The sequence below is a fragment of the Hemicordylus capensis genome, chromosome 3 (assembly GCF_027244095.1).
Source record: "Hemicordylus capensis ecotype Gifberg chromosome 3, rHemCap1.1.pri, whole genome shotgun sequence".
Lineage (NCBI taxonomy): Eukaryota > Metazoa > Chordata > Lepidosauria > Squamata > Cordylidae > Hemicordylus > Hemicordylus capensis.
In genome coordinates this window covers 309,761,818-309,788,679 of record NC_069659.1, presented here as the reverse complement: position 1 = coordinate 309,788,679, position 26,862 = coordinate 309,761,818, and the positions used below count along the sequence as shown (strand labels likewise).

Genomic DNA, 26,862 nt, shown 5'->3' with positions numbered 1-26,862 from the left:
ACCAAGCAGCCACTTTCCAGTCTGTTGTATATATTCCTGCAAAAGGTTCTGAACAGTATGAGAAGGTTATAGCTTTGTGCCTCCATTTCCTAATATTAAAAAAGGACTAGTGGCAAAAACAACAGTGGCATGCAAAAACTTAATCTTATGCATGGCAGTAGCTGCCTATGGGCAAGGAGCAAGCATGCTTAGGATCTTGAAGGGGTTATTATGCATCTAGTGGTTATACAAATAAATGGTATTATGCTGGCCCAAATGTATATGATTCAACGTAACAGAGATTCTGTAAACTTAAAAGTACTCTGTTGCCTCTCTTCCCCAAAGAACAGCAACTTCCCAGCAGAAGTGAAAGACCTGACCAAGCGCATAAGAACAGTTTTAATGGCTACAGCTCAGATGAAAGAACACGAGAAGGACCCTGAGATGCTGGTGGACTTACAATACAGTTTGGCAAATTCATATGCCAGTACACCAGAATTACGCAGAACCTGGCTGGAAAGCATGGCCAAGATTCATGCTAGAAATGGAGACTTATCAGAGGTAACCTACAAAAGCTAACCACTTATTTTGAAAAAGACTGGTTGAAAGGAGTTTATTTTCCCAAGTATTAACTTTTTGAGAAGACTCTTAATTCAACTGCTTTTTAATCTGCTGTTTTATCTTTTGTATTGTTCTATTGTTGTTTTATTGATATTATTGTGAACTGCCTTGGAAATAGTTACATTGAAGGATGGACTATACAGTTATAAAATAAATAAAAATCTCAGTAGCTGCCTAAACAAATTCTATGCGGAGGTGCTGATTTACCTGAACAATGCTTTGTGCAAGAGCAAAACCTGCCCACAAATCCACCAGCAGTTTACTGACCTGTGTATTTACAGTAGATGGCATTATACCTCCGAGACAAATGGAATTAGCCATTGATCAGAGCTGCACAACTTGGGCCCTCAAGATGCTGGACTACAGTTCCCATCATACCTGACTACTGGCCACTGTGGCTGAGAATTATGGGAACGGTCGTCCAGAAACCACAGGAGGCCAGATTTGTGCAGCCCTGCCATAGATCAAGTCTACAAAACTTATGCCATTCCTTAGCCATATATTGTGGGTTGCAAGGCACCCTGATTTTGTACCTGAGGCAGGCAGCAAACACGGTACATACAGGTGAAACTCGGAAAATTAGAATATCGTGCAAAAGTCCATTAATTTCAGTAATGCAAATTAAAAGGTGAAACTGATATATGAGACAGACGCATTACATGCAAAGCGAGATAAGTCAAGCCTTAATTTGTTATAATTGTGATGATCATGGCGTACAGCTCATGAAAACCCCAAATCCACAATCCCAGAAAATTAGAATATTACATGGAACCAAGAAGACAAGGATTGAAGAATAGAACAATATCGGACCTCTGAAAAGTATACAGTGTACTGTGCTTGATTGGCCAGCAAACTTGCCTGACCTGACCCCATAGAGAATCTATGGGGCATTGCCAAGAGAAGGATAAGAGACATGAGACCAAACAATGCAGAATTGCTGAAGGCCGCTAATGAAGCATCCTGGTCTTCCATAATACCTCATCAGTGCCACAGGCTGATAGCATCCATGCCACGCCGCACTGAGGCAGTAATTGCTGCAAAAGGGGCCCAAACCAAGTACTGAATACATATGCATGCTTATACTTTTCAGAGGTCCGATATTGTTCTATTCTTCAATCCTTGTCTTCTTGGTTCCATGTAATATTCTAATTTTCTGAGATTGTGGATTTGGGATTTTCATGAGCTGTACGCCATGATCATCACAATTATAACAAATTAAGGCTTGACTTATCTCGCTTTGCATGTAATGCGTCTGTCTCATATATCAGTTTCACCTTTTAATTTGCATTACTGAAATTAATGGACTTTTGCACGATATTCTAATTTTCCGAGTTTCACCTGTACACAGAGTCCCTAATGGACTTGGGTTGGTGGGTCATAGGAACATAGGGAGTGGTCCATCTAGCTCTGTATTTTCTACACTGACTGGCATCAGTTCTCCAAAGTTTCAGGCAGGAATCTTTTCTAGCTAGAAATGCTGGGGATTAAACCTGCACCTTCTACAGGCAAAGAAGATGCTCTAGCACTGAGCTACGGTCCCAAATAGTGCCAGCCTGACATACATACAACTGACCTGTGCAGAGTTTGAATTATCTCCAGTTGACATTTGTTACAATTATTTGTTAAAATAATGCCCCCCCCCCCCCCCACAAAAAACCAAAAAAACCCAGATCAGATTCTGAGCAAATTTATTTTCTATGTACTTTCAATCTCATGGCCCAGATCTTGCAAGCCAAATTTTCGTGCTTATGTATAGACCATACTCTTAGCCCTTTTAGGCAAATCTCTCTCTAACTTAACTAGAGCTTAACTCAAGTAAAGACATCAGCATCGATTCTTTCTTTTGTACAAACTGTCACATTGACAAATCTGTGAATCAAAGACTAGTCACCTTTTTGCAAAACAAGTTCTGACACTGATGAAGATAAAGCAAGATTTGTGCTGCTTAATTTTAAAAAATGTATATGATTTCTCATTGCAGGCTGCCATGTGCTATATCCATATAGCTGCCCTTATTGCTGAATACCTGAAAAGAAAGGGTAAGCCAATCACATTCAGACTGATGTAGAAAACACTAGAACATGAACACAAATTGCAGATGACCTGTTTTTCTGATGAGATTCATGTTCTTTTCTACTTATCTTTTAAGCCCTTTTGACTCTTCTCAAATATTTCCCACGTAAGACATTTAAGCTAGTAACATACCTAGAAACAGAAACCTGGTATGCTATATGAAAACCAAGGCTAATACAATATTTCTTGTTTGAGAGGAGGGGGCTTTTATATTTCATTTCTTAGTGTGTATCATTAAATATGCATGTATTAACACATACAGATAACAGAATGCTAATAACATCTCACACTATCATAGGTTACTGGAAAATGGAAAAGATTTGTACCTCTCGTGTGCTCCTGGAAGATGCTGAACTCTCTGATAGTAATGTCTTACTAACAACTCACACTGGAGGAAGTGAGTGTTCTAACCATGGCTGTTTATGGGTCAGACAACATCATTCAAACAATTCTAATTATAGGAATGAATGGATTCACAAAAGGGGGAAAATATGGTTCACTTCTATATTTCTTGATATTAGGAAGTCTCAAATCACAAATCCAGATCTGTTCTTGGTTGGAGATTGAGTCAGAAATTTTAAGGATTTAATGTCTTGCATTGCAAGTACTATATACTTTTTGTTACAAGGTTTACTCCAAGACAAAGTTTCCATGTTTATATCAGTAGGATGCCTACATAATATCCACCTATGATAGCCAAGAAGAACAATGTTTGGCAGAGAATTAGTTATTTGCACAGTTAATTGTCTGCAACTTAACCACCCACCCAGCTTCTGGGGACCACTTTCCTCAGAAGCATCACAGTAGAAAGGAGAAGAGGCCGACAGTGAAACTATTTTCATAACTGCTTTACTCATAGTTGGGCATTAGCTTTTTTTGATTACCTATTAGCTGCTTGCTTGCATGATAGGCTCAAAAAGATGGATCAAGGCAAAGCTGAATTCAGACCACCTAATTATTCCCTGCTTTTATAGATAAGTCATGTATTAAGCTGGAGGCTCACATCCAGAGCCTCAGGACTAGACTGTTGCATTCACGAATTGTCCATTTCCTTTCCCAAAGATATGTTGTATAGCTGGAGCAAATGAATGGATAATTCCTCTAACATCATTTCCCTACCTTATCCTCTACCATCCATGTTTCCAAAAGTCATGTGTATTATTTATATAGTTTTGATTAGGCCTGTGCAAAGATTCAGCTTCAAACCTTGCCTCTGGCCCTACACAGAGTAAGCCACTTCTCCTGCTTACCTTTGTGCAGAGCACTGAGGAGTAGGGATGTGACCAAATCATTTTGGCGCCAATGATTCGGCTCCCTGCAGCTAAAATGTTTCGGTGCAGGCAAGGGGTTCCCTTAAGAGGAAGTAGGCAGGTCCTACCTCCCCCTCCTGTGAGCCTCCGCCGCCCCATCACGGCGCTGTACTTCATAAAGGTCCACCGTGAAAGCAGCAGCCTGTGCTGATGTCTCCTGTAAGGCACCCGCCACGGCAATGGGATGCTGCTCTCAGCATCCCTCGTGCGGCGTCAGCACACAAATGGCAAATGCCAAAGTTATTCCTAACTTAGACCCATTGAAACTAATGGGACTTAAGTTAATCATGACTAACTAGTCTCATTTATTTCAGTGGTGCTTAGTCATGACTACCTAATCTGGATCCTGTCCACTCTGTTTAATAGCAAAATAGGTACCTTTTCAAGCAACCTTATGCAGGAATGGAAGAAAGAGTAAAGTAATTGGGGGGAAAGTGACCATTCACAAATAGTGAAACAATTAATATTAGTGATGGCCTTTAGTTTCAGAATTGAAGGATCAAAAAGTGAATTTCATCAATATGGTCCTCAAACCTTTTTGGACCCCAAACCCCCCAAAATTCAGGCCATCTTCCAAAAAAAACCAAAAACTTAATTCTGTTGTAGTTTGTGGTTTTTTAGCAAAGCACCAAGAGGAAGCTGCTCACTCCAGTTACAAAGTAGTACAGAGCCTTATTGTTGCAGGTAGTCAATAACAAGCATGGAGATTGTAGAGCAGTATAAAGTAAATAAGATTTATTAGGTTAAGTACATTTGAGATAGGAAAGACCTATCCTAACTCTGAGCTACATAGTGAATGGCGGTGGGGAGATATGCTCCCATCTGCTCTCCAAGGAGAAAGGAAGTAGAACTGACTTGCTACAGGAAATGCCTGAAGAGTCAAGGCAGAGGTCATAGAGAGAGGCAAAGCAGGGACAGGTAAGGGGACCCTCACTAACTACCTCTACTCCCAATGCCTCGAGTGTTCATTACAATAGTTGGTGCGAAAGGTCAATGTACTGGAACTCCATCTCCAACAAATTCTGTGCTGCCAGCCCCGTCTGCCAACAACCCCCTCTCCCAACATTTCCCTTGGTAAAGGGGACAATGGCAAAAAGTCCTCACAGCCATGTAGGCTTCAGGTTTCAGGCCTTGATGCTGCTGGAATGTGCTCTTTGGAGCATCTAACTGGTGACTGGTACCAGGGAGCATGGGATACATAGCTCTCAATGCTTCTGATGTCAAGATATACTGTCACAAGCAGACGTCATAATGTCCATTGACAGGAAGAAACGGTCTTGATCCTGAAGCCTAGAATTTTTAAAACCCTCCTTACCACACCCCTCCCCCCGCCATGTTAAATTTGAGGAAAGGGTCAGCAGCATGGAAAGCTGGTGGCATGAGGGGAACATAGCCTGATTCAGACTAGGTCTAAATTTAAACAAACTAAATTTTCTAAGTCAGGTCCTTTGCAATTAAGGGAAATTCAGGATCATACCCATCTCTAATAAATGCGCTTATAGGCATTCATATTTATATGCTTTCAGACTAAACACAAAGCATTTCTTAAGTATACATTCTTCATTCTGGTGGCAGATTTTTCTTTATAAATAATCCAGTAGAATTACATATTTATGAATGGTCCAAATAATAAATTCCTTGCTCTGTTAGTCTTATATTTATTTTGAGACTCACTGGGAGTTCCAAAGAAGATGCATTTGGACAAGAATATATTTCTCCTGCATCACAAACTGCAACTATCCACAGCTTTGGCAAGTGGCTTAATGAACTGGATGGGATGTAGAATCTTTCACAGATTGTCCATTCTGTTTATTCTACTCATCCTTTGGGCTGTGAAAAAGCAATTAGTCCCAGCATTATTTTTTTTAAAAGCCTTCATACTTTATAACAGCTTTGTCTTCTCTTTTTCAGTCCATAATTACTTTAAGCAATTGTTATTCAAGCATTCATTGGACTCTTTCTCTTGTTAAAAAGGCTTATTTTCAATGGGATGGCCAGCTTTCCTCAACATAACACCAAATATTAAAGAAGAAGGAGCTATGAAAGAAGACTCTGGCATGCAAGATACACCATATAATGAGGTTAGCAAGGCTAACGTTTACAGCCTGATTTTATGTATGTCTTGTCAGAAGTCTCACTGAGTTTACTGGGATCTACTCCTAGGAAACCATGCATTTAGATCACTTTTTGATACAACCTTTTCTTATTTTTCTTAATTTTGTGTAAAATTAGCACAACCCCTACTGGGGTCGAAATGTCAGCTGATCATCAGCACAGAGAAACTAGTCATGCAGCACAATTCTAACAGCAGAAGAACAAGTTTAGCTAAAATAAAAAACATTCAGAAAATTAAAATTTGGATGGCACAGTCAATCCAAATGAATGGACTATGCCATCCACATTGATCCAGTAGATGGATGCATTAGTAAATAGCATGGCATAATGCACGTGTCCATAAGCATCAGCATATAGTGTCAGCTAAAGACACCAAGCAATGACATATCTATTGCAGTGTGTTTTCACCCCCACACTTAAGGGGAAAAAAGCAGCTTCTGTGTGTTAAACACACATGCAAAGCTGCCCTTCAGTGACTAATCTTATACCCTCTTCAGCCAGGCCTTTAGCTTCCACTATGTATTCACATGATACAGCCCCCAGCACATATAATTCTGAAGGGGGCATTTCAAGAATGTGCCTGTCAGGATGACCTCCACAGACATCCTGATGCCTCCGCCCCCAAGGATCCTTTTATTGCATGGGGATGCTATTTACCCAAATGCCCCCTATACACATGCTCCAAAAACACATTTAAACCCCTTCATAATTGCATGTGCTGCACTGCATTGTGCAAACAGGCTCTATGTCAATAGAATTAAGGGATACTTTCAGAACAAACATAACTTTCTGCTTTCTGTGGAATTGCAGAACATCCTTGTGGAACAGCTGGAATTATGTGTTGATTATCTGTGGAAATCTGAAAGATATGAACTCATCGCTGAAGTTAACAAACCAATCATTGCTGTTTTTGAGAAACAGAGAGACTTCAAGGTAAGGCAAGCTAAAAATAACAAATAGCATTCACCCTGGGGAGAGAAGAGCAGAATGCCATTGTATACATGGGCATGTATTTTATTTTTTATCCATGTTTCCACATTGTTCTTTCTTTAGTGACTACTTAAAAAGGCCTTTTTTGTAAGCATCTCCTTGTAAGCTTCTACTTAAAAAGGCCTTTTTTGTAAGCATCTCCTTGTAAGCTTCTACTTAAAAAGGCCTTTTTTTTTGGTAAGCATCTCATGGAGAGTGACCAAAGCCATGAAAAAGCCGTGTCTATGAACTGTGAATTATGTGTCTTCTCATAGGGGCTTTTGTTTCTCAGCTCTTGCTGCAGACTGAAACTAGATTAGAGCTTTTTATTTAAAAAGTATTACCATCTGGGTGTGAGTTGGGCAGCTTTGTGGAGTTCTGCATAGCAAAGATTCATGCCCCAGAAGCTTGCCCCCGCCCCCAGGAGAGACCATACTGACTGCATGGGAAATACTGGCTCACTCTAGTCCCCTACTAAGCACTCTTCAAAGCGGTGATTCTCTTATATTTAGCAGGGGGAGAACAACTGTACGTATCCAAGCCCAGCACAGCATCTCTTCAGTGGCTGCTGCTGGGGCTACCTTATATTTCCTTGTACATGGGCCACATGCAGCCCCCAACACAATGGGAGAAAATGGTTCCCATGCAAGGGACAAGAACTTCAGACACTTCAATGCAAAATACAGGCACATCATGTCAATTAAGTAGGAGGCACACACACACAGCTTTCAAACACAGCTTTCCCTCTTTAGAATACACAGCAGCAGTGAGCTTGATTTCTCCATGTCCACATTATTAATTTATTATTATTATTACAAATATTTATGTACCACTTTTCAACAAAAGTTCCCAAAGTGGCTTACATAGAGAAATAAAAATAAATAAATAAAATGGCTTCCTGACCCCAAAGGGCTCACAATCTAAAAAGAAACATAAGATAGACACCCGCAGCAGCCACTGGAGGGATGCTGTACTGGGGTTGGATAGGGCCAGTTGCTCTCCCCCTGCTCAATAAAGAGAATCACCACTTTTTAAGAGGTGCCTCTTTGCTCAGTTAGCAGGGGGTGTAAAAATTTTCTTTTACATGCTGTAAAGAAAAGGGAAATGTATTTTTGTCACTCATAAGGGAAACAGGACTCATCTATTTTGCTTACAAGGGCAAAATGTGGCGGTGGGAATAATGCCTTTTAAATGAGTTCGCAAAAGCAGCCCCACCTCCAGCAGCCTATTTGTGAATAGGTTGTTGTGCATTGAGGGTCACTTGGAAGATCAAGGCTTTCATTTTAAAATATTATTTCTCTCCTACTACTACTCCAGAGACTGTCAGAGCTGTACTATGACATCCACAGATCTTATTTGAAAGTGGCAGAAGTAGTGAATTCTGAGAAACGCTTGTTTGGACGGTACTACCGCGTGGCATTTTATGGGCAGGTGAGTAACTGTGAAATGCTTGTGCACATACATGCCATATGCTTTTCTCTAAGTAAATTACAGAGATATTTCTTGAAGAAAATTAAATAAGCCAACACAGGCCACTTTCTCACAACCATGGGGAGCATGTTAAAGAGTCCATGATCACTGAGCCCTGCGCACTCCTGCGGAGTGTGACAAGAACCAACCATTTCCAGGCAATCCTGGTCAAACTGCTCTGTTTGAAAAGCATATATCTGGGATCGATAACCAGGATTAGATCCTGGTTATCGATCTGCGGTTTGACCAGGATTTAGGTTCTCATGTCACACTTCATGGGAGTACATGGGGTTCAGCCATCACAGCTGACTCTTTAAGCATGCTTTCCGTAGTCATGAGAATACAGCCCCATTCAACAATGGAATAGCCCACGTGTGCTTACTAGAGCCTAAATCTCTCTGAAATCAGTGGGACATGCTTTCAGATAAACAGATACAGAATCAAGTTGCGTGTTTACATTATAACAAGGTAGTAGCGAAGCACCTCATTTTTCAACAGCACCATCCATTTATATCTAGTCACTCTTCTGATATTCTTTCAACTAAATAGTAATTTGGGGACGACATGTCACTAAACATGTTTCTGCCAGCTGAGAGCCCATTAGATGTTTCATGTTCCTGCCAGACAGAAGCCAGTCTGGAAGGAGCCACATTTTGAGTTCTACCATCTTCTCCACTGGCATGGAGAAGCATAAATAACCCCATCGCATCATTGGTCTCAGAGTTGGTTATTAAAGTATAAGAGAAATATATACTTCTTGATGGTCAAATGATGGAGGGATGGAGGTAAAGCAGTACACTTGTAATATTAACTTTATGATGATGCTTCACATCATATTCAGTGGCTGACATGATGCACAGCTGTACAGCATCAATTTGCTGTATATCACAGCTGCTGCACACTCATAAGGCAGCCCATATGCTGTTCAGAACAAGAGGTTGCACAAGCAGCACTACCACAATTACTCCCATTCCGTAATGGGAATAATTGCAGTAACATTGGAAATAATTGCTTGCACAACTGCTCATTCTGAACAGGATTGAGGCTACCATATGAGTCCACAACAACCCTGAGCGGTGTACAGTGGCACTGTACTGCTGCTCATAATGTCAGCCAGTGTCTGAAAGTATCTCTTTTGAAACAGAAAAAGAATTTAAGCAATTAGACAGACTTTTCTTATTTGTTGCATTATAATTAAAAAATACAATACGTTTCATAATAATTGGAAGCATGTTTGTGCTTTGGAATACATGCCTATAGTTACAGAAACTGATTTATGATGTCCAAACTAGTTCTATTCTTTTTAAGTGGCTTAAAATCTACATTCCTTCATTAGTTGCATTTCTGATAGAATGCTTTGCTTTCTAGCTTACCTCTGATTCTCTGCAATAAGTTGTAGACTGGTCTTATACCACACACTATTTCTGCATGTTTATTTTGGTGGTATTTACTTTCCTCAACTGTACACTCATGTGAAAGAAATAAAGTATGCTCTTCAAAGGAGTGCTTTCTGGGGAAAAAGGTGTATAAAGAACAGATTGATCTGAATCACTCTGTCTGCTAATTAGGTTTTAATGTAGAAATTTGCTCTTTTCTTCTTTTGATCTTATTCAAGGCTGTGGTAAGTTGTCTATCTTTTGCATGCTTTGTTTAATTCTTTGTTAATTAATTGTCCTCTCCGTATGGTCTGAATTAACCTTAACTTCTAGTGCTTCTTCGTCTTCAGTGTGAGAGATGAAATAACATTGCTTCCACTCATTTATATGCTGTGCTACATCTAGCAAAACTAATTATTTTGCCCTGCTTCCTTGAACTACAAAAATGTATCTTGTCTTGTGCTGTTCACATACTCAGATACTAATCTTGTTTCCATTTCCAGTGGAAGCAGGTTCAGGCTGTGTGTTTCTTATACTGAAATGTTCAATGCAGAGAGCCTTGCTCTATGTATTGGCAGACTTAAGATGGTGGTATCCACCATCTCAGTGATACTGCTGTAGGGCCTTATGCAAACATTAAATGTTTGGCCTGACTTTGCTTTGCTGCTGGCTTTATCTCCCAGCCCACAAGCCCATTTCTGTGCAGTTCCTAAAACAAAATTTCCAGAAGAAAGACTCGATCCAGGTGTCACTGTAAACTTACTTCTAAAGTAAACAGATCATGAGGCTCTTCTCATGGATCATGAGGCTTTTCTCATGGCAGCCCAGGCAGGGTGAAGCTGGTCATGAGAAGCAGCGGGATGCTCCACGGATGCCTCCACTCCCCGCGCACCGAACCCTCTTAATTAACCTGGCTGTTAGCTGATGTTAATGGCACTCAGACCATTAACCCGGCTACTGTGTATTGTGTGTCTCTTCGGGATCAACTCAGCCTGAGGAGACACAGAGACAGGTGCATAGAGTGCATCTGATGGGAGAATCCCCAATGGAACTTGCATGCCGCGCATTGCATTGTGGGATATTTCAATTTGTTATATGCCTAGCAATAATGTTCAGCCAGAGAATTAAAAATAGATGGAAGACCCTGAAAACAAGACTACAGCCAAAAAGATTATCCATGATAGCTATGGGATAAGAGTCAGAAGCATGGCAGGATTAGACCCAAATCATGATAGATATCCAGCTTCAGGATACCATGACAGATATACAGGTATCAGATATCAGCTAGGCATACTTAATCATAAATAAAGAGGAAACAAGGTCAAAGTAAACTGGAAATAAATGAACACTTGAATAAATCTTGATGGGTGGACCTTGCCTCATCATGCTAGAAACTTTGTTTGGAATAAGAAATATTTCTGGGCCCCACCCCAAACTCAGATATTGTCACTGTTGTCAGAATATTGTCACAGACTCAATTCTAAGTCAGTTTTGAACCTATACCACCTCCAATGATGTCATTGAGATCATGACAGGCTCCAATACAATCCCTCCCACAACCATCTGTAAATTATTATGTATTATTTATTACGTTAATAACAAACAAAAATCAACACAATTCAGCCTCCCCCAAAAAAATTCATCCCCCCCCCACTTACCTTTCTTGTGCTCCATCAGCTGTAGCAGGAGAACAAAGGGCTTCCTTTCCCCTCCATTATGTTTCACATGTTATAATGACTGCATGCCAGATGCAAGAAATGCTGGAATGGTAGTTCTTCCTGCACTAGTGAACAATGGCAGTAGCACTGGAAAAACTATGACTCCCAGCAATTCTTGCATCTGGCACACAATCACCACATCAAGCCAAGCGTCAGGGAGAGGAGAGAAATGACACTCCGTTCTCTTGCTGTTTCTGCTGGACCCAGAGAAAGATAAGTAAGGGGAGAGTTGGAGGCAAGAAGTGTGTGGGCGGATGGGAGGCAAATAAGCCTTAAATTCCTCCCCAGCTCAGAATTCAATCCGAGATGGAGAAGAATTTAAGAGCATAATCTTACTTTCGAGGCAAGCATTACAAAAGTATCAGATTTTATTTCCGAACTGTGCTTGAATAAAGCTCAGCAGCAGCATAAATTTTTATCAAGCTTCTCTAGGAAGAAATGCCAACTTTTTAACAGCAAAATCCCAAAGAGGCAGAACTGCTATTATGTGACCTAGTTAATTTCACGCATCCACTAACAGCATTTGTATTTATGTGAAACCAGCTCTTTCCTAGCAAGAATAGATTTGATGAAACATCCACAGAAGACTCTAATTCCATGGGTCATGAATATCTATGAAAAACAAAATTCTAAATTAGTATTCTAAGGGTTCATAAGGAATTTGTTTTTTAAATTTATTTAAAATATTTATGCCCTGCTCCTCCAGCACACTACTGCTCAGTAGTGGAAAATTCCATTGTCCACAAAGTAGTAGAAAATTCCATTGTCAAATTCCATTGTCCATAAAGTCACCCTGAAATATAGACAAAAAACATTGTGTGCTTAGTGTCTAATACAGTACTGCAAATTAAGCAAACTGAGTGCAATTGCACAGGCCTAAAGGTGTTTTGAATAATACTACTATACATTTCTCCCTGAACTCTTAACTTCTCAAAAACAGAATGTCTTGTTAATTGCCATTTCACAATGCCCAACTGCTGGCAGACCCATAATGTGTGAATCACCTCCTACAAGATCCAGAATCAACAGTGGACAACATCCAAATTAGTTACTTATCTATCTAGTTTTTATACCGCCTGATATGTACATTTCTGGGTGGTATACAAAATTTAAAACAATATTTAAAAGTCAACACAGATTAAAATACACAAAGCAATAAAAACAGTAACATAAAACAATTATTAAAACACATTATTAAAATTAATTCTAATTAAAAGCATGTGAGAACAGGTGAGTTTTGAGTGTCTTCCTGAAAACAAACAGAGAAGGAGATGCATATTCCAAAGCCCTGGGGCAGCCACAGAGAAAGCCTGGTCGTGGGTTGCCACCAAACGAGCTGGTGGCAACAGTAGGCAGACCGCTCCATAAGATCATGACAAGCGGCAGGGTTCATGACAAAAGAGGCGCTCTCTTAAATACCTTGGACCCAAGCTGTGACAAATGACTAAGCACTACTAAAATCAATTAGACAAGTTAGTGATCATGAATTTCAAAGGTATTCTATGACTAACATAGTCCCAATGCTTCCCATTGTCTATCGCCATCAAGATCCTGATGTTTGCAGTTTTTGTTGTCAAGTGGTGTAGCCACAGGTTAATTTAGAAAGAATTCAGTGGTGTGCAGCTTTTCACAGAAATATACCAGTGAGCATTTTAAAGGTAAAGGGTCCATTTGGATGATAAACTGACATTGTCAGAAATCAATATGTATTTATTTACTTGCATTTTTTAATGGCAGAGTTTTATGTAGAAACATGGGGCTGCCACCAAAAGCCGCAGCCTCTTGTGAAGATCTCTTGCAATATGTAGTCAAACTACACTTCCTCCCCAGACCTTTTTTATTGCGTTAGTTACAACATAAAAAGAGTGAATTGCAACAAAGAACCGACATTTTGACATATACGTCAGCTTCAGTGTTCTATATCCCACTGTTTAAAATCCGCACTCTTATATCCAAGACTTTCCCCAATCTAATTAAACACCTGGTTAATATGCAACAAAAGTGGGGAGGAGAGGAGGAGAAGGTTGATGACTCACAGCTATGCTGGTTATCACTGACAATGAGAGAGAGAAAACCTGGGAGAGGAAGGGTATGAAACAAAAATATTACTTGCACCCTGTAATGGCCTATGTACTTTAAGATTCCCTTCATTTCTTCTTTGCCGTTGACCTCAGGCCGTAGTTTAGCCAAATATAATCCTTATCTTTCTTTTAAGTGTCAAACGTATTCCACATCCTGACTCAATTACATTATACATTTCCCCATCACCAGCAGCCAATGATGTGGAGCTGGGATGGAGAATTGCATCATGTGATGACATCAGGAGAGGTGTACGTTTTAGCATACTTTAAGGAGGGGCAGAGGGAACTGGGCACAGGGATGCCATTTTGAGGGGCAGCTCTGGTGTTTGTCATAAGGTGCCATTCTGCCCTTCACCTCTATGTATTGCCAGTGGTTAGGATGAATAAATAATTCAGCCTGAATATAATGGCAGACATGAGGAAGATTGAGTAATCTTCCTCATAGTAGTCCCATTGGAATTAAAAGGACAAGTTAGTATGAGTGATTTTCTTCAGCATGTCAGCCAATATGATTTTACTCCTATCACATGTGTATCTCACACTTCCTTCAAGTAGCTCAGGGTGATATAGAGAGAGTGTTATTCTATGTTAACTTCACAGTATCTCAGTGAGGTTAGTTTGCCCAAGGCATTCATCCCTCATCATGAATTTGAAGCCAAGTCTCCCTCGTCCAATACCCTGTTGTCTATATCTCACGAGTTTTACTGCTTTTTAAAATAATTACTCACTGACCTGATGTGCATCATTACAGCTCTGTAATGCTGCTTCCTGGGGCTGCTGTGAACTTGGAGTGCAGCACCAACACTGGTCAGAAGAAGCAGTTGTGCTAGCAACCCTTCTGCAGTTTTCCCCACTGGTGACAATGAGGAAAACTGCAGAAGCAAGGCTAGCACCTGGTCTGACCAGTATTAGGGTGCATTCCAAGTCCACAGCACCCCCTTACAGAGGAGTAGCTTTTCCACTGTCCAGACCGACATACAGTATAACTGGAGTGCAGAGCATATGGATAGTTAGATGCATCTTTGATGAGGAAGATAAGTGTTTGCCATCTGTGAAATGCAAGGGTCTTATCCTAAACTGCATTCACCTGATCTAGGGACACCAGTGCTCATTTACTGAGGGGGTTCTAGGTGTGCTTAAGCAGAGGCTGCAGTAAGAAAGCACACAAGGAGATGGTGTGGGTAGGCCCTATGTAGTCATGGCACTGTGATTTTGGAATGCCCCTCCAGGGAAGGCCTACCTGACCTGATCCCTGCCTGCCTTTTGATGGGCAGTGAAGTCTGGCTCATTAGATAAGCTTTTATACTAGAGTGATTATAGCTGCTGCTGGGTATGGTTTTGATTGGGTGTGTTTTGTGATGTTCTGTTGATGTAATTAGGTTTATATTGTCTTTATTGTTGTTTTTAATTTTGTAAGCTACCTTGGGGTCCTTGAGGACCAGAAGTATAGAGCAGAAGTGTGGGAAATTAAAAAAACCCTGAACATTCTACAATTTTGCAGGGGCTTTGCTCACTAGATTCTGTTTAGCAGAATTGGGTAAGTGATGAACCCACTATTTGTTTCTATAGCATAGCAGACTTAGTTGCAGACTTTTAGCCTGACTGAAGTTTTGACAGGGATTAAGAGCACAAGTTGAATCAAAATACATGAATCTCAAAACTACAGATAATTTAGCATCTTCTAAAACAGTTACTAGATTGCACCACATGATGGCACTCTTCCCCATAAAGTAAGGATACAAATTATGGACTGGCTAATATTTTACTCTCCAAAAATGCTCTGTAACATTAGGGTTATTTTTCTCTGCTGGTAAAGGTTTAGATAACTGATACGCTCCTTATGGACTGACCAACCATAAAAATAAAACGTGTAGATTCATCCTGTGCTAATATAGAGTCTGGTTTTAATGCATTCCATTCCTCCTTCATGCATAAGCTACAGCATTCAGAAACGCAAGTGGTTTTTTGTTGTTGTTGTTGTTTGTTTATCTAATCAATTATATTTGTTACATCCACAGTAAACTGCCTCAAAAGCTGCTTGCTTAGTATACTTAATTGACTCTAATGGTTATGGTTTGTGTTTCAATCAGGGCTTCTTTGAGGAAGAGGAGGGTAAGGAGTACATCTACAAAGAACCCAAATTAACAGGCCTGTCTGAGATCTCACAAAGGTTGCTGAAACTTTATGCAGATAAGTTTGGAGCAGACAATGTGAAGATAATCCAAGACTCCAACAAGGTATATGAATGCCACCAAATTCAGAGCACGATCTGTTGAGAAGATGCAATGAATGGGAGCTGGCAAGAGCACATCTGTATCTTCTCCCAGCTCTTATTCATTTCAAGGGGGTGTTTGCTGGAAAAATTCTGGCTTTGAAGGCATGTTGGCTTTCAGTAAATCTTAGTGCTACTCTCCAACATGCAGCAGTTCATAAAATGTATGTGGAAGGGTCCATGGTCACTGTGATCCATAAATGAAGCAAGGGCATATTGAATAGTTACATTAAAAATTATAAATATGCACTAAAAATTATAAATGTGCACTAAAATAACAAGGAAAACAAATGGCACATTCTTTCTACACACATGGACATATTAAGCTGTCTTATACTAAGTCAAGCAAATGGTCCATCTAAACCAGGATTGTCAACTCTGGCTGGCTCTTCAAGGCATCAAAGAAGGATCTTGCCCAACCCTACTGCCCGAGAACCTGCAACTGGAGGCAACAGGGACTGAGCCTGGGGCCTTCTGTATCTAAAGTCTGTGTTCCACTACTGGCCCCTTTGCCATTATGTACCAGGCCACCTAATGGTGCAGCGGGAAATGACTTGACTAGCAAGCCAGAGATTGCCGATTCAAATCCCTGCTGGTATGTTTCCCAGATACCTATATCGGGCAGCAGCGATATAGGAAGATGCTGAAAGGCATTGTCGCATACTGCGTGGGAGGAGGCAATGGTAAACCCCTAAGGACAACCACAGGGCTCTGTGGTCGCCAGGAGTCGACACCGACTCGACGGTACACTTCACCTTTACCTTACCAGGCCATAAAGGAGAATGGGAGATCCATCAGCATCTCCCATATCCCCAGCCAGCCTCCCTTTGATGCAGGTGTAGTTTACTCAAGCAACTGCAACAGGTGAGAATAGGGATGCAAATCTGGGGGTGCGCAGTGGCCACTGTTATTAATTTATATTTGTACCCCTCTCTGTTTGGAAGAGCTGAGGCATGTAACAATGACTTACATACTGTGCAATGTGATGCTGATGGTGAAACACCCCATCCTCACTGCTGTGCAGCTTTAAAACGCACACTGACCTGTGCTGCTTGCAGGGGCAGGATGTTCTGCTTACCGTGGAGCATTGCACAGTCACTTGGTGTGATACTTCTTCCATTATCGCTAATGGAAGACGCATCCCACCGTGCAATCATGCAAAACTCTGGGGGAGCCGAATAACCCACCTCTGCAAGTGGCATAGGTGTGTATTATAAAGCTGCACAGCAGTGAGGACTGGTCTCTCACCTTCAGTGTCACACCGCACAGTATGCAAGCCATTAAACGCATTTATTATTTGGTGGCTCAACCCAGTCTACCAACTGCAAGTGCAGACAGAAAGATATTGGCCTGTACCCTGAAGCTGTATAGAGTTTGCATGCCAAAACTTCCAGGATGGTGAACTTAATCATTATGGAGTTGTCACCAAGAAAGCCTTCCTTAGGGATCTGTGTCCTTCGCCCTCTGCTGCGTGGGGGCTTCTCAGTGTTTTGTACTAAATATGGATACCCCAGTTCAAAATAAGTGTGTACTCTGTCAACTATGAACACACTAATGTATAAATAGCAATCTTTTTCTTTTAGGATGCTTGAAGGAAGGGCCACAATCCTCAACCACATGTGATTAGAAGGCAAAAAAATGATCTTTCAATGAAGACAGTTTTACTGTCATCATTATTTTATTATTATTAATTATTATTATTATTATTATTATTATTATTATTAATTTCTATACTGCCCTTCCAAAAATGGCTCAGGGAGGTTTACACAGAAAAATAACAAATAAGATGGAACATTTAGCATTTAGCATTTAATTAGCATTTAGTGGTATTTACTATGCTGTTCTAAGTTGTTTCTTTTTATCCACCATGTTTATACAGGTTAACCCTAAGGATTTAGATCCAAAATATGCTTATATCCAAGTGACGTACGTTACACCTTTCTTTGAGGAAAAAGAAGCCGACGAACGGAAGACTGACTTCGAAATGCATCACAATATCAACCACTTTGTGTTTGAAACGCCATTCACGCTGTCAGGAAAGAAGCACGGCGGGGTAGAAGAACAGTGCAAGAGACGAACCATTCTGACAAGTATGGACATTGTCTGCATTATTTAACACAGAGAGCAGTAACCTTAGGTTTCCTCTGGAATAGCTAAACCTTGTGTTCAGGAGTATATAGTTTCATAACTGAACTGACTAGAACTGAGTTGAATATTTAGACATTTTAGTCTAGGACATGTTTTTCCTTGATCAAAATTCTTACTGCTTTTTTTTAATATACATAAGAAATGATTGATTGATCAAGGCTTTGAAACATATTCATTTTGGAGGAAATAACTGATCACTGAGGTTTCTTTACAGGCAATCACATTTTTCATTCCTCTCTTAATTCATTGGTGAATGAATGAATTTTTTTAAAATGCTAGATTTAAAAATAGGTATGATGCCATCAAGATACATGATGCTGCAGCTCATCTATTGATTGTACAGAATTGGGGGGGGGGGAGTATCATTATTTGTTGCATAATTTTCATATCAATGAGACTACACTTCAATTGTGAACATGTGAAATCCATATGTTGGCCTTTCCATATATTGACCAACGTGGTAGGGTAGTTATCCTTAAATGTGCATCTCGTGTTTTTGAGCACAGCCAGCCACTTATTTCCGTACGTGAAGAAGAGAATACAAGTCATAAGCCAAACGAGCACAGAACTGAATCCCATTGAAGTAGCGATTGATGAGATGTCTAAGAAAATTTCTGAACTCAATCAGCTTTGCACTATGGAAGAAGTGGATATGATTAGGCTACAGCTAAAACTACAAGGAAGTGTCAGCGTCAAGGTAAATATGGCTCAGTCCTTCTTGAGGAATAACTTGTTGAAATTTCAAACCACATTTCTACATTTTTTTTAAAAAATGGAGTCCTGTCTGTTTTGTCAAACCACCAGGGGTGCTTGTAGGGTTTTTGCCCAGCTCTCTGGTCCTTTCCTACTCAAGTCCAGAAAGGTGGAAATTACCTCTGCCCAGACCTAGCAAAACAGCTAGAAGCATGAGCTCACAAAGGGAGCTGATGAACCACCAAGAGGCTCATGTCAGCTAACAGAGCAAGAGCCCCACCCCTTCCAGTATCCAAAGACCAGCCCTGCTAGAGTGGAGGCACCTGAATTGGACTTCCCCTCTCCTCAGTAGGCCCATCAGGAGGAAAGCCCCAAGCAGCAGACAGAGTTCTCTGCCTTCGAGCTGGAGTGCAGCCCTGATGTGGTATCGCTTCTTCTCCTGGAGACTCGGGGTGATGGTGTACGTTCTAAGGATGAGGCAGGAGCCTCTCTAGAGAGCACTGGGTCCCCAGAATTCCAGGCAGAGGCGTAGCTATAATTGAGCGAAAGGGTTCAAAGAACACGGGCCCCCAGCTCCTGAGGGCCCTCCAGTTCCACCAATCCCTATTTTCTTCATTGTCTCCCTCACTCTGGGGGGCCGCCAGAGAGAGGGATGAACACGGGCCCCCTCTTCCCTAGCTACGCCCCTGATTCCAGGGCTCCTCCAAGGGGGGTGACTGCAGAAGTGGTGGAAAGCTATGGTTGTTCTAGGTCTGTTAGTTCTAAAGGGCTTTCATCAGGGCCAGGGCTTTCAGATGGGACCTCCTCCTCCTCCCTCCTCAAGGGACTTCTCAGTATCAGAGTCTGAGTGGGCTTTGACAGTTACCATCATTCACCTCTTCATTTTCCTCCTTACATCTCCCTACCTGCTACAGGTAGTTTTCCTCAGCATTCTGCTACCCTTTAATACCTCATGGCAGGCCTGACAGACACTTCTTTCACCACCCTTTCATAAAATAGTGATCCTCTCAACAATTGGTTGGAAACACACATCACCATAAGAAAAAGCAAAGATCTGACCCTCAGATATGAGAGATGTTTTTCTGCTTTGCACTTTAATATAATGAAGCATATTTTATTTGACAGGTAAATGCAGGGCCAATGGCTTATGCTCGAGCTTTCCTTGAAGAAACAAACGCAAAGAAATACCCAGATAACCAGATTAAACTTCTGAAAGAAATCTTCAGGTAAGCTTTCTATTTCTAGATACAAGACAATTTTAGCACAAATAAACAGATGAAACTGAAGTTGTTTAACCTTCAGTTTAATAAGGTTAAACTTAAGACCACACCACATTATTCTACTAATACACAGAGAGAATTTTCTTCTTGCAAGGAATCATGGTTTCACTGCTGTAATTCATAATTACTAGATAAAAATGATGGTTTATGGCTTCAACAATTGTAGTGCCTAGAGCAGGCCTGCACAACATAAGGCTTGGGGGCCGGAATCGGCCCACGGGGACTTTTTTTAGCGGCCCCCAGGGAATATCATAGGGGCTAGAAACTGCCTTATAGAGCCATCCTTTGCCATCCTTTGCATGTTTGCTCAGAAATACGCCCCACATTTTAGCCAGTGAAGCTTACTCTCAAAGCATGACTAGGATTGCAACATGAACATTTAGGAAGAGGAGAGACCATTTATTTGAGGCTGGCATGCACTCCAGATGCTCCACTGACTTGACAGGGATAAGGCCTTCTTTCTGTCCAATATCCTTGGAAATTATATTTTAAATAATATTTTAAGTAACAATGTTAATGTGCTGAAAATTGACTTTGGCACCCATGCACTAAGTCACGGGTGGTCTTGGCCCACGGAGGCATTTGAGTTGTGCAGCCCTGGCCTAGAGGTTATAAATGTGGTGTATTCTATGCTATGCAGGCAGTTTGCAGAAGCATGTGGACAAGCTCTTGAGGTTAATGAACGCCTTATTAAGGAAGACCAGTTGGAATATCAAGAAGAAATGAAATCTCATTACAAGGATATGCTCAGTGAGCTCTCTGAAGTCATGAACGAACAGGTAAGCCATTCCATTTAAGCCTTTTGTGATTGTGGTTGAACTTTTCTCCATCTCAGATAAACAATCTTCTTGGGTCGCCCCCCCCCCCCCCCGGAAGATGACTGGTCTTTTTAAAAAAAGAAATAAATAAATTATAAGGAAATGTCAGAGTGGCTGACATGCCACACAATATTGTGTTAGCTCATATTGGAAATAATGGACTTACTCTTGTGTAACCTTTGCCCAGTTTTTGTGTTTGCACAGTTTGGTGTACATGCAGCATTACTGGATTGACATACCCTTGCAAGGTATCTTCAGCTAGTGTTGTTTTTATGGAGTGTCATGTTACGTTGGAGATTTCTGCTGGCCTGTGCTTCGGAGAGCACTAAGCAGAAGACGTCTGTTTCCAGAAGGTCTTTGAAGACCCACAAAAATCTGTCTGTATAATGTTCCTCATTGTGTATACAAGTACACCTATGTATCTGTCTCCTTTCTTTCTCTAAACCATTTTGCTGGTTGACAGAAGAAATACCATGATTCAAAGGAGGGGAAAATAATAGGCCGCGTTTAGTCCCTCCATGACTTGCCACCTCAGAAAAATCTACCCCCAATCCCCACAAAAAGGCTGCTCCCTAGAGAAGGCACACATAGGAAGACTGGCTGGGTATCCAGTAACTGGCAAATTAGCTGCACAATCTGCTGGGGGTAATTCCTTCTATAGCAGAGCTTTTCAGGAGCTAACTCATTCCCATTACAGCAGAGGTTAACGGGGTCTCAGGGGCAATAGCTTGTAAATGATAAGCATGGAGATTCATGTTACGTTAAACTAATCTACTTTATTCAGAAGTACATGATGGTAGGAAAAGACCTATATCTAACTCCTGGCTACAAGTTGGTCAGAGAGGAACCTATAGAAGCATGGTACTCAGAGAGCCAGAAGCATTCTGGGAAGAAGCAGAAGGAAGTCACTCCCAGGAAGTTCCTGAGTACATTCTATCCCTAGAGGGGTCATAGGGGCAGAGATAAACAGGAAAGAGGAGGAGACCCTCTCTATCTATCTCTACTCCCAATGCCCCTAGTGGTCATTAGGATTACCGGTGCAAAAGGTCGATGCCATCTGGAGCTGGATCTCCAACACAATCAAATGTTCTGCACTCTCACTTTAGCCACTTCGCATCTGCTGTAGTTTGCAGCAGACTTTCTCCATGGAACCATTTGGCTGCCCACACAGACATAAGGAGGAAGATGACAAAACATTTTGGAATAAAAGGCCATTGTGCCCAGAAAACAGTTCAGAAATTTATTAAGCAAGTGGTACAAAAGGAATACAAGTGCAATGAATATTATTTATATACTGCATTTCAACAAGCGTTCCCAAAGCAGTTTACATAGTGGCTCCCTGTCCCCAAAGGTCTCACAATTAAAAAAAAGAAACACAAGACAGACGCCAGCAACAGCCACTGGGGGGATGCTGTGTTGGGATGGATAGGGCCAGTTGCTCTCCCCCTGCTCAATAAAGAGTATCACCACTTTAAAAAGGTGCCTCTTTGCTCCGTTGGTAGGGGAGGGGTGGAGGAAGCGAAGTCCGAATGAAACTGGACTGTGACCAGAAACTTCATAAGAGGAGATGCAGTGTCGGGGAAAAGGGGGGGGAAAGAGTACAGATGGCAGAGGCCTGAATAAAGCAGGTAGACAAGACATCAGGCAAATGCAAATGGGAAGTGCAGAAGGAAACATGGAACCTAGCATGGAGAATTAGTAGGATGTATTAGCCAAAGGATGGAATGGTGGAACAAAGACAGTTGAGCATAGGAAAGAGAAGGTGGCATAGGTGCTTTCCCCGCAACACACTTTTAGCCTATTTCTATAGCCACATTTCCATACATATTTTCATCTTTTGGTAGACATCTCATTTGTATGAGATCAACACTGATCAGGAAAAGAAATGCAGGCAGTCATGTTGATTCATTAGGAAAATAAATTGATGCGATTCAACTTAAATTATATAGCATTTATCTTCAAATTGTGCACTGCTACATTGTATTTCATGCAATCATGTGTATAACTGGAATGATTGTACAACTCGTACACCAATGTACAGTCTCAGGGACAATTCATGTTTGGCCTTTGTGATGTCATAAAGTGATTTCACCACATCATTTTCACAGGATGCATATCTTGATTAAATGTGTCCTCACCTAAGAACTGGCATTTACTACAGCACAGCAAATCCTTTGCTTTATGTGGGACTGTTCAGCTCTAGTCAAACCATATATTAATTATGCAAACTAATATGGGGAAGTCACTTTATCACATCAAAACATAAGATGTGAATTAGTTCTTTGTAGTACTTCAGTGTATTTACTTGTAAAAGCATTGGGGCTCAAAGCATTTCTCACTGTTTGTTTGTACTTCCACTGATAGACACACCCCCATCAACATTTTTCTCTCTCTTTTTCTGGCAGCTCTGTCATGGTCAATGCTTATACAACTTCTCTGCTTCACTGTCTAACATTTCCCTCAATACTATAGCCAAAAGTGGTATGTTAGTTTTCTTTGTCTACATGTCCCTTTGCTGTCACATATTTTCACTTGCTAGTCTTCTGTGTTACCTGACTTTTAACATGTATTTAAAGTATCACCTCTAGTTTTATTTGTGTTTAGCTGTTGCTGTTTCTTAAAAGAATCATGAATCATAACATGGAGTCAAATAAGAAAAAGTAATGATAGGACCCCAAGCACTCTTATTTAGGATGTCATGAACTATAACTGGGCCCTGTTTCCCATATTCACTTCTGACGTATAATGCTTATCAGTTTCATATGTTGAATGTTTCTTATGAATATATTGTACATCTATACACCTTTTACCTGACACGGTCAATTGCAGCAGTCATCACAGACAGCTAAATAAATTGTATGTAAGGTAAACATAAGAAGCTGCCTTGTACTGAGTCAACCAGTTGATTCATCCAGGTCAGCATCGTCTGCACTCACTGGCAGCATTTCTCCAGCAAGAGAGGGATCTTTCCCAGCCCTTCCTGGAGATGCCAGGGATTGAACTGGGGGCTTTCTGCATGCAGAACATGTGCTCTTCTACTGAGCTACAGCCCCATCCTCATGCCTTTCTCACAGCCCACTCGCATTCCCCAGCGAGGCTGTGTGAAAGACCTCATTATGATGCTATTACAAAATCAGAAGTTACTGTAGGAATGAGGACCCAATACTGGGACCTAAGAACATAAGAACAGCCCTGCTGGATCAGGCCCAAGGCCCATCTAGTCCAGCAACCTGTTTCACAAGGTGGCCCACCAGATGCCACTAGGAGCCTACAGGCAGGAGTAGAGGGCATGCCCTCTCTCTTGCTGTCGCTCCCCTGCAACTGGTATTGAAAGGCATCGTGCCTCTGAGGCTGGAGGTGGCCTATAGCCCTCCAACTAGCAGCCGATGATATAGCTCTCCTCCATGAAGTTATCCAAACCCCTCTTAAAGCCATCCAGGTTGTTGGCTGTCAGTGGGTGGATTATTCTATCATAAGTCTGGAACCATTCCACATAGGCTTTGGTCCTAAGAATTATCTGAGGACCAAACTTACTAGGTTAGAGCTTTCTAACTGGAATGCCCAAGATAATTTGCTGCTTGTAGGAGAAGCCATGGGGTTCTCGGTTTGGATCAGGGCTGTGGTATGGGGCAAGAAGAGCTCAATCTGTACCCTGGTGCTGATTTCCTGATTTATATTCACATAACTGCCTGAAGCTTCTATTAGCCATGAAGCAGAAAGCTTATGGGCACAGTTTCCCCCTTCAATCAAACTTTATTTTGATCAAAGATCAAATACAGAATTTAAGAACAATAAATCTCTGTCTCTCTCTCTCTCTCTCTCTCTCTCTCTCTCTCTCTCTATATATATATATATATATATATTGCAACCAACTGGATCATGACTGGGTCAGTCGTTGTCACACAAACAATTGCTACACAAAATTTAGCAGTTTCAACAAATAGCAAATTTGGAAGACTATTTGGAATAAGTCTAAAACAAGGGGAGGAAAGGGTTGGACTCTTCTCTCCCCCACCCCCCACAAACATACACGCACTGCAGCCCCCATCAAATCAGGTTGCCCCACAGTTGCTTTTACAAGAAGTAAATTACATTGGGATATTTCCAGTCACAAAATTCCAACTTGTAGGTAGCCATGAAATACAACAGTACCAATATGTCTTCCTAATAATCTGGCAGCTGCTGAAATCATTAACTTGGGAATACATGTTAGAGTGGGCATGTTGAATATACTGCCATAATCTGATTTCCACAAATTGTAAATGTATTTCATCACTCCTTTTTTAAAATTGTGTTGTTGTTTTTTAAGATCATGTACAAGGAGGATTCTGCAAAGCAACAAGGAGTGGAACCACCTTATTCCCATGCAATCAGTAAAACAATCACAACTCCACCTGGACCTCCAGTGCCATCAAATACTGACATTTGATAGTGAATTTGACTTTGAAAAGATTACTAGAGAACTTTGAGAGTATTTTGGATAACAATGTAAGAAAATAATTAAGGATTCCATGAAAATGAAATGTGGTACATTGTTTAATTTATTGAACATTTTCAGTGTTAATTTTTTTAATTGCCATTTTGGTTTGTTTGTTTTTTAATGTTATTGCCTTTCCTCTTATTTGCACATTTTCCTATGGTCTTCTTTGTTATGGATCAGTCTTTATTAAACAGACTGAACATGAAATTTTCATTGAACATTTTAAGTTTCACAGCAAACCTTATGTGTGCTGTAAATGATAATATAATCTAATACAAGTCCTAGTATACATATATTTTAAAGGTCAAAAGTGAATGTTTTATAACATTTAAGTATATTGCAATTGTAAATAGAAGATGTGTAAAATATGTCATTTTTACAAAAAATTTAGTTAATAATAATTGACATTACTAAAATGTGGATAGCATTTCAAATACAACTATATTAAAATATTTGTCTGTGTAGAATATAATCTATAAATATTTCTTCATGATAACTAACGAGTTCATTGACCTATTGCAATATTCACTAGAAGCAGTGACTGTCATCCTAACAAACATATCTGTGCTTTGGAAAAGTTCCACTCTGCTCTACTGCTGGCTCAGTAGTGGGGCAAATTTTGATTACCCTCCTTTCCTTAGGAAGCCCCATTCCTGGGAAAGAGTTACATTCCACAGGGAAATATTTTTGGGTGACAGAGAGAGCTTCTCAGGAAAAGGGAGGTAACTAAAATTCTCTCTCACTCACATACTTGCACCAGTACATATTTATTCTGGGGACCAATTCTGCAGAAAACACCATGTTGTTGTCGATACTTTAGGTTGTTCACTCTATATCTGCTGGAACATTTTGCGTTTATGGTTGGCATAGACAGGTGCAGATGAAGATAGAAGACAGAGTGCAGACAAAAGTTGAGTCTGGGATCTAGCTTCAGCAGCTGCCCAAATAAACCCAAAGAGATCTTCCTGCTAGCCACTACCCAGTGCCCTGACAACATCAACTTTGCCCTCATTTGCCGATGCTGATCACCAGCATTATACACTTGTTCTATCCGTCTCTCCAATTTGTGTCCTGTCTTTCCTCCCAAGAGCTTAAAATGGCTTTACATGGGGCTTACCCCTTTTTATCCTCTCTTTACCTCATAGGGTAACAACCCTTAGACTATGAGCCTTTTGGGGCAAGGAATCGTCTTATTTATTATTTGTTCTGTTTAAAGCACTTTGAAAACTTTTGTTGAAAAGTGATATATAAAAATTAGCAGTAATAACCCTATGAGGTAGGTTAGACCAAGTGAGAGTGACTGGCCAAAGACCACCCGTGAGCCTCAAGGCTGAGTGGGGGTTCAAACCCAGGTCTCTACTAGGGATGTGCATGAATGGAGGTTCATGCACTGGTTTGAAGCCAAACCGGTTCGGCAGGTCAAGTTTGGTATGGGGGTGGGGCGGGGGGGAGGCAGTGG

General features: G+C 40.9%; 1 protein-coding gene and 1 long non-coding RNA gene across 15 annotated transcripts in view; one reads left to right on the top strand and one right to left on the bottom strand.

The window, feature by feature from the left end:
• Positions 1 to 25,899, top strand: part of DOCK10 (dedicator of cytokinesis 10) — a 296,882-nt gene extending 270,983 nt beyond the window's left edge. For 9 of the 14 annotated variants that reach the window (XM_053308598.1, XM_053308611.1, XM_053308600.1 and 6 more), the window contains 13 exons: positions 325 to 540; positions 2,582 to 2,639; positions 2,972 to 3,070; positions 5,958 to 6,064; positions 6,909 to 7,031; positions 8,385 to 8,498; positions 15,803 to 15,949; positions 17,864 to 18,074; positions 18,639 to 18,829; positions 19,951 to 20,051; positions 20,746 to 20,884; positions 23,329 to 23,404; positions 25,233 to 25,899. In XM_053308598.1, the coding sequence (XP_053164573.1) occupies positions 325 to 540; positions 2,582 to 2,639; positions 2,972 to 3,070; positions 5,958 to 6,064; positions 6,909 to 7,031; positions 8,385 to 8,498; positions 15,803 to 15,949; positions 17,864 to 18,074; positions 18,639 to 18,829; positions 19,951 to 20,051; positions 20,746 to 20,884; positions 23,329 to 23,404; positions 25,233 to 25,300 (1,650 nt within the window). In that variant the 3' untranslated portion in view covers positions 25,301 to 25,899. The remainder of the gene's footprint in view (positions 1 to 324; positions 541 to 2,581; positions 2,640 to 2,971; positions 3,071 to 5,957; positions 6,065 to 6,908; positions 7,032 to 8,384; positions 8,499 to 15,802; positions 15,950 to 17,863; positions 18,075 to 18,638; positions 18,830 to 19,950; positions 20,052 to 20,745; positions 20,885 to 23,328; positions 23,405 to 25,232) is intronic. The other 5 variants (XM_053308599.1, XM_053308603.1, XM_053308609.1 and 2 more) reach the window with 2 other exon arrangements.
• Positions 1 to 26,862, bottom strand: part of LOC128350375 (uncharacterized) — an 83,793-nt gene that overhangs the window by 44,398 nt on the left and 12,533 nt on the right. The window lies entirely within an intron of this gene.